Source organism: Crocuta crocuta, unplaced genomic scaffold (genome assembly GCF_008692635.1).
Source record: "Crocuta crocuta isolate KB4526 unplaced genomic scaffold, BGI_CrCroc_1.0 scaffold48, whole genome shotgun sequence".
In the NCBI taxonomy this organism is placed as follows: Eukaryota; Metazoa; Chordata; class Mammalia; order Carnivora; family Hyaenidae; genus Crocuta; species Crocuta crocuta.
This window is the reverse complement of record NW_027533089.1, coordinates 8,552,340-8,566,426: the sequence shown is the minus strand read 5'-3', so window position 1 is coordinate 8,566,426 and position 14,087 is coordinate 8,552,340. Positions and strand designations below refer to the sequence as shown.

The 14,087-nt window shown below is 34.6% G+C and overlaps 1 protein-coding gene across 1 annotated transcript in view; it reads right to left on the bottom strand.

The window, feature by feature from the left end:
* ARHGAP29 (Rho GTPase activating protein 29) overlaps positions 1–14,087 on the bottom strand; it is a 62,382-nt gene that overhangs the window by 20,552 nt on the left and 27,743 nt on the right. The window contains exons 5-11 of the mRNA XM_077746139.1: positions 11,608–11,656; positions 10,846–10,983; positions 9,661–9,725; positions 9,122–9,232; positions 8,942–9,022; positions 8,320–8,508; positions 7,119–7,256 (exon numbers count right to left, since the gene is read on the bottom strand). Coding sequence (XP_077602265.1) covers positions 7,119–7,256; positions 8,320–8,508; positions 8,942–9,022; positions 9,122–9,232; positions 9,661–9,725; positions 10,846–10,983; positions 11,608–11,656 — 771 coding nt within the window. The remainder of the gene's footprint in view (positions 1–7,118; positions 7,257–8,319; positions 8,509–8,941; positions 9,023–9,121; positions 9,233–9,660; positions 9,726–10,845; positions 10,984–11,607; positions 11,657–14,087) is intronic.

The window sequence follows — 14,087 nt, the reverse complement described above, 5'->3', positions numbered from 1 at the left end:
TAATTAAACATTTAAAAATATATATATAACTCTAATACATAAACAAAAACAGATTAAACCTGTAATATAGGTTAGTTGTAATTTTTAAAAATTATCTATTTATCCAATATAAGGCAACAAAATGGAAACAAATGATGGGAAACATTAAGGTACAAACAGAAAAAAAATGTAGGAAAAAAATCTGAACATACGTTTGCATTAAATAGAAATGGTCTAAGTATTTCACTGAAAGAACAGACTATCAACAGATTTTTTTTAAATCAAGACTGAACTATATGCTATATAAGAAATTCACTTTAAATATAATGGAAAAATAAGATAAAAACAGGGAGGCAAAGCATAAAAGACTCTTAAATACAGAGAACAAACTGAGGTGCAGAGAACAAACTGAGGGTTACTGGAGGGGAGGTGGGTCAGGAGATGTGTTAAATGGGTGACAGGCATTAAGGAGGGCACTTTTTGGAATCAGCGTTGGGTGTCATATGTAAGAGATGAATCACTGGGTTCTGCTCCTGAAGCCAAGACTTTTAATTACTTTGAATTTAAATAAATAAATAAAATGATAAAACTAAAAGTAGAAGAATGTGAAAAGATATACCATGATAAAAATAACTAAAAGAAAACTGAAATAGCTTTATCAGTATTAAATAGACTAAAAAAAATTACCAGGATAAAACGAGACATTTTGTAAGAATAAAAGGATTAATTTATCAAGAATATGTAACAATCATTAATGCACAAGCAACTAAGTTTCAAAATACATAAAGCAAAAACTGATGGAACTAAAAATATACAGGAAGTTGAAGACTTCAAAACTCCTTTCTCTGAACAAACTGATGGTTACCAGAGAGGAGGTGGGTGGGAGTTGGGTTAAATAGATGATGGGGATTAAGGAGGGCACCTGTTGTGATGAGCACTGGGTGTTGTATGGAAGTACTGAATCACTACATTGTACACCTGAAACTAATATTACACTGAATGCTAACTAACTGGAATTTAAATAAAAACTTAGGGGTTCCTGGGTGGCTCAGTGAATTAAGCATCAGACTCTTAATTTCAGCTCAGGTCATGATCTCACAATTTGTGGGTTTGAGTCCCATGTCGGGCTCTGTGCTTGGGGTTCTCTCTCTCTCTCAAAACTAAACAAACATTTAAAAAAATAATTAAATAAAACCTTTAAAAAAAAAACTCCTTTCTCTGTAATTGATAAAGTAAATCATCAAAGATATAGGAAAAATAAATAGGACCATAAGCCAACAACAACCAATTGACATAAAATACCCCATAAACGTTTTTAAAAGTATACTCATGGAACATTCACCAAGATAGACCATATCCTGAATCATAAAACAAACCATAACAAATCTAAGAAAAGTGAAATTATACAAAATATTTCTCTCATTCTCACAATTAAACTAGAAATCAGTATCAGGAATATATCCAGAAACTCCTTAAATACTTCAAAATTAAACAATCAACTTCTACATTATCCATACATTAAAGATGAAGTCTCAAGGGAAATTAGGAAATATTTTGTACTGTACAAAAGTAGAACCACAAAATTCAAAATTTGTAGAATGTAAGCATTGCTGAGAGAGAAATCTAAATAAATAAATATTTGTATTAAAAAAGTAGGGAGGTCTCAATGAACAACCTAAGCTTCCACCTCTAAGAAACTAAAAAGAAGAGCAAAATAAACCCAAAGCAAGCAAAAATAAATGAAATTTTTAAAAGAACAATAGACAAATCAATGAAATTAAAAGCTAGTTCTGGGGCACCTGGGTGGCTCAGTCAATCAAGCATCCAACTCAATTTCAGCTCAGGTCATGATCTCATGGTTCAAGCCCTGCATCAAGTTCTGTCCTGACAGCGAGTGGAGCCTGCTTGGGACTCTTTCTCCTCCTCTCCCTTTGCTCTTCGCCCATGTGCCCCTGTGTATTCATGTGCACACATGCACGTTCTTTCTCTCTCTCAAAAATTAATAAACATTGTTAAATAAATCAAAAATAAATAAAATCTAGTTTTTTAAAAAGGTCAATCAAAATGATAAACCTCTAGCCCGACTAACCAGAGAGAGAATGAGAGAAGGCACAATTACAAATATCAGGAATCAAAGGTTATCACTACAGTCTACAGAGATACTGAAAGGTTAAAGAAAAACTATGAACTTTTTGCACATAAGTTAGACAACCGAGATAAAAGTGACTGATTATATGAAAACCACAAACTACAAGAAATCACTCCAAAAGGAAAAATTAACTCAAATAGGCCTATATAAAAATTGAATATATAGTGAGAAACAAAACAAAACAAAACAAAACACAGGGTACCTGGTTGACTCAGTCAGTTAAGTGTCGAAATCTTGGTTTCAGTTTAGGTCATGATCTCACGGTTTGTGAGTTCGAGCCCCCACATCAGGCTTAGTGCCCACAGCACAGAGCCTGCTTGGAATTCTTTCTCTCCTTTTGTCTCTGCCCCTCCCCCACTCACTCTCTGTCTCTCTCTCAAAATAAACAAACTTTAAAAAAAGAAAAAAAGAAAAACCTTCCAGGGGCACCTGGGTGGTTCAGTCAGTTAAGCATCAAACTTTGGCTCAGGTCATGATCTCACGGTTTGTGGGTTGGAGCCCTGCGTCGGGCTCTGTGCTGACAGCTCAGAGCCTGGAGCCTGCTTCAGATTCTGTGTCTCCCTCTCTCTCTGACTTTCCCCTGCTCATGCTGTCTCTTTCTCTCTCAGAAATAGATAAAACATTAAAAAATTTTTTTAAAGAAGAAAAACCTTCCAAAAATGGAAACTCCCAAGCCCAGAGAATGCCACCAAACAACTGAAGAAATAACACCAATTCTACACAATCTCTTCCAGAAAATGATAGGAAGGCACACTTCCCCACTCATTTTATAAAGCCAGAATTGCCCTGATATAAAAACAGAAAAAGACAGTGAAAGGGGAAAGAAAGCAATAGCAACATACCAATGTCTTTCATTAACAGAGAAGAAAAAGAAAAAAATACTAAATACTAACAAATTGAATCCAGCAATATATATATATAAAAAGAACTGCATCACAACCAAAAGCAGCTTATCCAGGAATAAAAGACTAGAAATCTAACCCTCAACTATCAATATAATCCATCATATTAACAGACTACAAAAAAAACCCCTGTATTATCACATCAAATGATGCAAAAAATTCATTTGATGAAATCTATCATCTCTTTTTTAAAAACAAAGACACAATTATAGTGTTTATAATAATTTAATCAGCAAATATTGCATATTTAAACTTTGTAAGTTTTGCTTATAAATTATTTGTTCTAAATATGTTCTTCTTCCATAAGCAGGTGTACATGAAATAGTGTATAAGGGTACCTATAAAGGAATTTAGAATATATATACACATAGATTAGATATATGCTATAGCAGACAGTTTTGTCAGCTTATGCTGCAATAACAAACAATCCAAAAATTCTCAACAGTTAAAAAAAACTAATATTTTCATGATAAAACTCTCCGCAAATCAGAAAAAGGGAAATTCTTTACCCTGATAAAGGGCATCATCAAAAAATCTATAGCTATCACCATATTTAATGGTGAAAGACTAAGTACTTTGCCCTTAAAATCCAGAATAGGACAAAGTTATCTTCTGTCACAGCCACAGTCAGTACAAAACGAAAAGGAAATAAAAGGAATATAGACTGGAAAGGAAGAAACAAAACTGTCCCTATTTGTAGATAACATGATTTTCTATGTAGAAAACCCCAATGATTCTACAAAAAAGTTCTAAACTATTTAGTTTCAGCAACGTTCCAAGATACAAGGTCAATATACAAAAATCACTTGTATTTCTGAATACTAACAATGAACAACTGAAATTTGAAATTAAAGAAATGTTTATGCATAGATACATACATATAAATTAGATGTGGTATGTATTTAATCTATTTATTTGTATCAATCCCATTCACAATAGCTGTCCAACTAAATCCAAACATACATAGGTTTAAATCTAACAAAACATGTGGAAAACTTTTATGTTTAAAAATACAAAATTCTGATTTAAAAAAATACCATGTTTCTATATAAATGGAGAGACATACGGTCTTCATGGATTGAACAACTCTCTCTATATATATATTTAAGATGCTACATATACAGTGAATTCTTCCTATCTGATCTAAGATTTGATACAATTCCAATTAAAATGTTAACAGGCTTTGTGTATAGATATAGACAAGCTGATTCCAACATTTTTATGGGCAAAGGATCTTAAATACTCAAAACAATTCTAAAAAAGAATAAAGTTGAAGACTTACACTACTTGATTTTAAGACTTGATACACATGGAGCACGTGGGTGGCTCAGTTGGTTAAGCGTCCGACTTCGGCTCAGGTCATGATCTCACGGTTTGTGGGTTTGAGACCCGCGTCAGGCTCTGTGCTGACAGCTAGTTCAGAGCCTGGAGCAGGCTTCGGATTCTGTGTCTCCCTCTCTCTCTGACCCCCACCCTGCTCACTCTGTCTCTCTCTCTCTCTCAGAAATAAATAAAACATTAAAAAATTTTAGTAAAAAAATGACTTGATATAAAACAATAGTAATCAACACAGTAGAATTTGGGCCAAAGGAAAGGCACATATATCCATGGAACAAAATAGAGAGTCTAGAAACTGACCTATAAAAGTTCAGTCAATTGATTTTTGACAAAGATGCAAAGGCAAATCATTGGAGATGGCTCAATGTTTTTAACAAATGGTACTGGAACAAGTGGACACCTGTAATAATGTTTTTTATTTTCCTTATTTTATAATGTTTTGATATCTTTTTTTTAAATATATATATATTTTTATTTATTTCTAGGAGACAGAGAGAGACAGCGTGAGCAGGGGAGGGTCAGAGAGAAAGGGAGACACAGAATCTGAAACAGCTTCCAGGCTCCGAGCTGGCAGTCAGCACAGAGCCCGACACGGGGCTCGAACCCACGAACCGCGAGATCATGACCTAAGCGAAATTCGGACGCTTAACCGACTAAGCCACCCAGGCGCCCCATAATGTTTTGATATCTTAAAAAGCTTGCTAGCTGGGGAGAGTCTGCTCCTCCCAGGACTAATCAGGACTAATTCTTAGCCCAGGGGCAGAGGGTGGAGGGGGCATGTCTTTCATATAAAACCTGAACAACCCTATTAGCTAACTCTCACACGCCAAGTCGATGTTTTCTCCTGCTCTGAGTCATGCCAGGGCCACGTGCCAGGCAACTAGAGACCACCCCTATACTCCAAAGCACACCGGACTTATTCAAGCTAACCAATCCTATACTGCTCATCCTGCCCTACCTTGCTTTTCCCTTGAAAACCTAATAAAGGCTCTGTACTCAGCTTTCCCCTCACTCCTGTCTCTGCTTCACCAAGGTGGGTACTTCTGTGACCCTGCATGGCATACCATGTCCCCTTCTCTTGGGAAATGTAACTAAGCAATTCATCTTTCAATAACATTGACCTCTCTATGTCAGCATCAGTCACTTCCATAAATTAAAACCCCCATGAGTATAATTTTAATATAATATCTGTATGCAAAAAATACACCTCAATCTATATTTCATGCCTTATATAAAAATTAAGTCAAAATAGATCATGTATCAATGTCAAACTATAAAATTTTTAGTAGAAAACATAGGAGAGAAGTCTTTGTGACCTTTAATTAAGTTAAACACTCTCAGATATAATGCCAAAAGCATGACACATAAAGGAAATTCATAAGTTAGATTCCACCAAAATTAAAACCTTTTGTTCCCTGAAAGAAACTGATATCTGAATGAAGTTTCAGACTGGAAGACAAAATATGCAAGCTCAACAATAAGAAAACAAAGAACTCAAGTTTTAAAAACTGGCAAAATGGAAATTGCAAATAAGTCTTTGAAAAGATGCTCAGTAGCATTAGTCACTCCAGAGACACAAATTAAAACAACTACCACTACACACATGTTAGAACAGTTAAAATATAAAAACAACTGACAAGTGTTGTCAAGGGTGCAGAACTATTGGAGATCTCATACATTACTGGTTAGAATGAAAAATGTTATGGCCATTCTGAAAAACAAGTTGGCAATTTCTTACAATGTTAAACAGACATTTACCATACCATCCAGTAATCTCACGCCTAGGTGCTTACCCTAGAAATATGAAAACTTATGTTCACACAAAAACCTGTAGACAAATATTCATAGCAGCTCTAATTCACAATCACCCAGAACTTGAAACAACACAAATGTCCAACTGATAAATGCATAAACACTGTGGTACATTCATATAGTGGAATATTGGTCAGCAATACAAAGAAACGAGCTACTGATCCATGCATAGCACCGATGAATCTCAAAGACGTTATGCTGAGTAAAAGAAGCTAGTCTCACAGTTATATACTATAGGATCCCACTTATATGACACTCTGGAAAAGACCCATCTATAAAGACAGAGCACAGGTCAATATTTCCCATGGGTCAGGGGTGGAGAGAGAGTCTGATTACAACAGGGCAGCGTGAGCAAAACTTTTTTGGAGTAATGGAATTGTTCTGAATCCTGATTGTGATGGTGGTGGTTCCATAAATTTATACATGTGTTAAGGCTTATGAAATGTACACCAAAAAAAGGTATTTTGTATATAAACTTTTTATAAAGAACCAAACATTTTAAAGAGGCAAATGAAAATATTTGAGGGAAGGATGCTTTTTCCCCCCAAACAAATCATTGGGTTCAATTTTAATATTTAGTTTACTCAAATTTTGAAGAATACATCTTATAGTGTGACAGAAGTTTCAATGGTCAAATCCATTTTGTCAACCAAGCTAAGAAAGACAGTGGCTTAGAGGTATTTTCAAACTCTCAGACTTCAATTTTAATTGGACAAATCATCAGTCTACGGGGTGGGGTCCAGATAAAAAAACGTAACCTAAACCATATACTGCTATGAAAAACTAAAAGTCAATTTTCAAACTCTAAATGTTTCATTAATCTCAGAAATTAAATCCCTTAGAATCATGACCCATCAAGCATCCCTCTCCCTTCTGCAGATTATTTAAACTCTTTTTTGCCCCTGGCCTTCAAAATACTGAAAAAAAAAAATACTCACAGCTTTAAGGGTAAGATCACACTGAAAAACAAGTTTCTGGAGTTGTGTTAAAATTTCTCTTTTGGTATTTTCGAGATCATTTCGTCTCTCTTCAACATTTGTCACACAAACTTTGTAGAGTTCATTTGCTTCTTCTACCTTCAGGAATATCACAGGAAAAAAAAAACTGATCACTAGAATTTATATTTTAAAACAAATACATATTATAATAAAACTCAATTTAAATAACTGAAAAGTCTTTTCATACAAAAATTTGAAATACTGTTTTAAAGAGAATATTTCTTTTTCTTTCTTTCCATTTTTTAGTTTTAATTCCAGTATAGTTAACATACAATGTTATACTAGTTTCAAGTGTACCATATAATGACTCAGCAATACCATATATCACCCAGTGCTCATCATATGTGTACTCCTTAATCTCCATCACTGAGTTCACCCAGCCCCCTACCCACCTCCCCTCTGGCAACCATCAGTTTATTCTTTATAATTAGGAGTCTCTTTTTTGGTTTGTCTCTCTTCTTTTTTTCTTTTGCGTGTCTGTTTTGTTTCTTAAATTTCACATATGAGTAAAACCATATGGTATTTGTCTTTCTCTCACTGAGTTACTTTGCTTAGCCTTATACTATAAAGAGAATATTTCTAAAGATAACAAATAATCTGTTCTGGTCAGTGATTCATGGGCACTTGACTTTCATGGATAGTCAAGTAGGACTTACAATTAGTATATTGTCTACAAAATACATGTGTACTTCTATTTCACAGCCTTTCTTATTTATAGTTACCATTTTCTTTATAATCTTCTTTCATGAACTATATGAAGTTCCAGCCTAGCTTTGCTATCAGATACTGGAATCAGTATACATATACACACAGTTACCTAAAAGGTGAACCTCCTGAACAATCAAGTCAAAATATTAAACTACTGCTTTCTCTAAGACACTCTTTCATAAACAAACCCAAAGATTTAGAAGGTAGGCAAAAACTTGGTAGCATACTGATTCTCAGAGTGTGGATCACACCAGCAGCAGCACCTGGGTCCATGTTGGAAGTGCAAGTTGCCTGGGGCCAACTCTAGAGCTACTAAATCAGAAACTCTGTTTTAACAAGCCTTCCAGGCAATCCTGATGTATGCTAACAGTTTGAGAGCCAAAGCTTTAGCAGATTATTGCTAATTCAACTTGCAAATAAAAAAGATGATTACTTTTTGAAGAGCCTCTTCTTCCAACCTTCGCTTTTTTTCTAGCTGCTTGTTGAGATTCTTGACTAATCCACCAGTTGAGCACAGATGCTCTTCTTCTGCACGAAACATGGAAGACTTTGCTTTTTCATACTCATCTTGACGTTGCATGCATAACAGTTTTGCCTTTTTAAGAGCAGTCTCTCTTTCGAGCTACACAGAAAAAGACTATTAAATACAGAGTAAGAAACAAACCCTAATATATAAGCCTCTTCAGCATATTTTTTAATTTTTTTTAATGTTTACTTATTTTTGAGAGAGAGAAACAGAGCGGGTGTGGGGGAGGGGCAGAGAGAGAGGGAGACACAGAATCTGAAGCAGGCTCCAGGCTCTGAGCTGTCAGGACAGAGCCTGATGCGGGGCTTGAACTCATGAATGGTGAGATGATGACCTGAGTTGAAGTCGGATGCTTAACCAACTGAGCCACCCAGACACCCCTTCCTTAGCATATTCAACAAGTTAATTAAGACAGCATTTTAGAAAAACTACAGAGTAAGGTATGCATATTCCAGGACAGATGCTTATATACAGCAGATGATTTTAGATATTCACAAGTAGACAGATGAAACTCCATTATAATACTAACCATTTTATTTTGTTCCTGTTTCCAAAGTTCTTTTATTTCTTTCCTTTGTTTTTCCATTTCATTTTTCCTCCCAAGTAGAGGCTGTGTCAAGAGCATTTTAAAATAAGAAAGGAAAAAAAACTGTTATCTAAAGGTATGCTGTTGTTAAAAAAAAATGTGTATTACACATATACATTTTACCTGCACAAATTTGTTGGCTTGGAGAGCTGCAATTGTTTGTTGTAAAAGGTGACTGTTCTTGATATCACTAAGAAGAGCACTGGTAAAGAGAGACTGCAGTGGCATAAACTCCTACAATTTAAAATTGAAAAGTAAATTTTCCAATAGAAATAGCACTAAAGTTCTAGATCTCCTATTACTCTTCTTCAGAAGGAGAAATTTTAAGTTCAGACATTTGTTTGGCAGAAAAATGACTAGTCATAAATATGACTATATGAAAAAATACAGAAGAATATTAATTATAAGACTAGGTAGCAAAACTAGTGGCTAACATGGCTAACAAGGCAATCAATATTTGCATAAAATTGTGAATTTCCTCATTTTTTTCCATAATGGATATCTATGTAAGTTTAAAAGGATTTTATTTTGCCAAACCAAAAGTTTAGCATTTCATTTCTTTCCTATATTAACTATATATTTTTCTGATTTCTTGAGGCACTATCAGGAGCTCATCTGGGTAACCTCTTGGTATAACACCCGAGGAGTTCACTAACACTTACCTGCATTCCAATGTTACTTCTAGTCGCCTCTGCCAACTTGACAATATTTCTAGTGGACTCTAATTCTGAAAAGGTCAAAGAAAGCATCAGAAGGTTAATTAACTTATTTTTCTCTCTATACTCTAAAATTATTTGTAATTCCCAATTTAAAGAGTGAGCACATGTACTAGTCTGCATCATATGATACTGTGACTCTTAATCAGAAATGCTTGTCAAAACCAACTAGGAAACTTTCAAAATATACTTGCTTGGCCCCAATTCTTAGGAGATGCAACCTAGGCCTATGTACTGCCCTTTTATAAGGTTATTCAGGTGATTCTGATGGGCATTCCCTATTAAAAGCAAACAACGTGATAGAAAGAGCACAGCTTTTGGGTACATTCTATATACTTCCGGTTACTCATATAATCTTATGCAAATCTGCTATCTAACCTTAGGCAAATCATCCGTCTTTTTTGCTGAGCTGTAAAATGGGAATAATTCTTTTCTTGCCTTCTTTCCAGGGTCTTGGTAAGGATTAAATGAGGTACAAGATGTGAAAGTATTCTGTCAACTGTAAAACACTGGTAATAAAAACTAGCTATTAAGATGTTTCCATTGCCTGTGCTCATACAACTATTGTTGCTTTTATTTCCTTTAGCCATATTATCTGATTGCAATTCTTTTCACCCACTGGAGTATGACTTCCTTAAAGGCAAAGACAGTATACTATTTGTCTGTGTGTCCCCAGATCGAGTGGTTGGCTCACAGTAATGTTCAGTAAGTACATTTATCATAAGAGTCTTTCCTATTTCAAGAAGAGAAAATAGAAATGATTTTAATCACTATAATAAAACAGCTAATTTGGAATCACATTAGTCATTGCCTGTAGAAAATGAAGTGCGAACAATTTATTTAAAAAAAAATTTTTTTTTAATGTTTTATTTATTTCTAGGAGAGAGAGAGAAACAGTGTGAGCAGGGGAGGGTCAGAGAGAGAGGGACTGACAGACTCTGAAATAGGCTCCAGGCTCTGAGCTGGCAGTCAGCACAGAGCCCGACGCGGGGCTCAAACCCACGAACCGCGAGATCATGACCTAAGCGAAAGTCGGACGCTTAACCGACTAAGCCACCCACGCGCCCCGAAGTGCGAACAATTTAGTTCTTACACTCCAAAGTTAATCAGATGTCCCAAAGCACAACTCACCCAAGTTAAGCTTCTTTTCAACCCATGAAACTATGTTCTTGGTATATTTTGACCACGTTTTAGCATAAGACAAAGCCAATTCTACAGAATCAGTGTTCTTTAACAGCACGCTGTCTAGTTCTATAGGAGAAAAATTTCCTGAAAATAAAAATATCAAGTATGTATTAAATATCACCACATAACTCTAAACAAAGAAGCACTCAAACCCCAGTATGTTCTTCAATGAAAACTGTTTTAAAAAATTCAAGTGACAAATTTAAATGTAAAGGTCACAGTGTAAATTTAAAATGGTTTCAAATTATAATGATGTTTTAATCCTAATATATATTTCTATTATTCATCAAGTTACAAGCTCTATAGAATTTTTTTACGTTTATTTATTTATTTTGAGAGTGTGAGCAAGAGTGGGGGAGGGGCAGAGAGAGAGGGACAGAGAGAGAATCCCAAGCAGGCTCCACACTGTAAGTGCAGAGACCGATGCGGGGCCTAAATCTGAGATCATGACCTAAGCCAAAGTTGGACATTTAATTGACTGAGCCATGCAGGTACCCCAAGCCCTACAGAGTTCTTGATCAGTCTCTCCATTATCTATCTACTCTAGCAGGTTTTTTCCTTAAGTTTTTATGTAAAGCTTTACACATCATTTTGTGTTAAAAATGAACACTTTAGGTTACTAAGCAAGAAGACACTAAATAATCCAAAACACTTATGAAAAGTAATTACAAAAAATTAGACTAAGATTGTAAGTACTTCAAGCATTACCTTTTTCATTGGATGAGTCCACCGATTCCACAGAAACATTTTCAAAAGACTTACAACATGGAAGAAAACAAACTTAAGATTAGAGCAGAAGCTAACAGAATTTTGCTTCAGAAACTTTTCACTGTAATTTGTTACTGTGACATAATTTGTTAAAGAATGTCAAGTATTTAGAACTCAAAGGGCCTAAGAAATCTGTTTACATGCTATGGCATCTTATAACAATTATATACCTTTTTACAACTGCAGTTCTCAAGATCCAAGAATAATCTCATTGTTTGCTAACAGCATTAATTAACATTAATAAATCCATTCAAAACTTTAAATTATGCAAATTTCAAAAATATTAGGGAGTTTTAGAAGCAATCTAAGTAGACTGCCACTTAAACAGAACACAAAGACCTGTTTCTTCCAGCCATCTTTTACCACTTTATCATATAATAAGCATTTCATTAAAGGTCTAGTGAACAACTTAGTGCAGAACTTTCTATGATGATGGAAATGTTCTGTACCTACACTGTACGATAAGGTAGACACTAGTTACATGTGGTTATTTGAGCATATGAAAAGTGGCTAATGTAAATTAAAAATATATTTTTAATTTTACCTAATTGATTTAAATTTAAAGAGCTACATGTGGCAAGTGATTACCTTACTGAATAGTGTAGGAAAACATATCTACCAAAATTGTGAGATCTCAAACAAATTTGATTTGGTTGGGCAATACAGACTATGCAGTATTTCAATGCAAAAGGGATCAAAGAGACCTGGGTGTGATATCCAACTCTATCACTTAGTAGCTGTAGGACACTGGGCTAAATGTTAAAGCTCAGGTAACTTTGGTTTGCCATTCTGTAAAATGGGAATAAGAACACTACTTTCTTACAGTTTTAAGGATTAAGATGATGTAGGCTTAGCAGAGTGCATGGTACATAATAAACCCTATTAAATAAATAGCAACTAGTATTTAAAGATGTTTTTCAAAACTTTTCCCCAAAGTAACTTCATTTTATTATTAGAATTCTATCATCATGGCTTTAAAAGCTCAATCTCAGATTAAAAACTGCAAAAAGGAAAATAAGGTACAAAAGAAAAAAGGAAAAAATATTTTCCTATTAAGAATTATTATAATAAGTGTGCACAATAGAGGCACAGAAACAGGAAATATGATTCACATGTAAAATTTTAATTGTCGAGAGCCTTATCACACAGATACAATGTTATTGTATCTTCTGAATTAGTAGTTATGCTTGAAAAGATAAAATTGAAGAAAAATTATAAATGATACCAAAATAATTAAAGACCTTAAAATTATTCATTGGTCTAATTAGTCTGAATTATTCATTAGTTTATACATTATCCTCCATGATTCATCAATGGATAGCTTCAGAAATAGTCATAATTGTTTTCTCAGTATTACTGTACATATAACAAATGCTTCAATTAATCATTCATATTTTGTATCATTTTAAGAAAGATCTGAAGTTTTTATACTATTTTGATGTAATACAAATACTTGGCACATTTTCAAATATTTGCTGAAATTCTTTTGGATTTGAACATCCTTAACAAGAAATGATCAACATGTAATCACTGCAGTTTTTAAAAAACGTTTATTTATTTCTTTTGAAAGCAAGTGAGGGAGGGGCAGAGAAAGAGGGAGAAGAGAGAATCCCAAGCAGTCTCCCCGCTGTTAACCCAGAGCCTGACGAGGGCTCAATCCCTTGACCATGAAATCAGGACCTGAGCTATGAAATCAGGATCTGAGCTCAAACCAAGAGTTGGACACTTAACTGAGCCACCCAGTGCTCCCTTATTGCTGTTTTAAAAAATAGCTTCTTGGGGCGCCTGGGTGGCTTAGTTGGTTGAGCCTCCGACTTTCGCTTAGGTCATGATCTTGCGGTTCGTGGGTTTGAGCCCCACGTCGGGCTCTGTGCTGACTGCCAGCTCAGAGCCTGGAGCCTATTTCAGAGTCTGTGTCTCCCTCTCTCTCTGACCCTCCCCTGCTCACTCTGTCTCTCTCTCTCTCCTAGAAATAAATAAAAATATTTAAAAATAAATAAATAAATAAAAAATAGCTTCTTGCATTTAGTGAACAATTTTTAGTCACATAAAAATGTTATTACTATACATCTTTAAAGCAATATTCTACAAATATTCTTCATGTTCTATTATTTTGCAGCAATTTTTCTTCAAATTGGGAATCAGAACCATAATCCTCTGACGTACTGCTCTTAGGCAGAATTAAGACCTTCAGGCCTACTAATCAGTGTTTCATGGTAATGAACTATAGAGGCTGTGTAAGAAGATTAACAATCTCTCTACTTCGTGCATTATTTTTCTGTTTCCACCAATCTTTAAGATCTGTGACAATATCAGGAAGGAAAAACGGTTAAGAATTACTAAAATTTTGGACCATATGACATATAGATTCATTATATAAAACACCATAAAACTATCAGAGATATTCCTTTAGAATTATA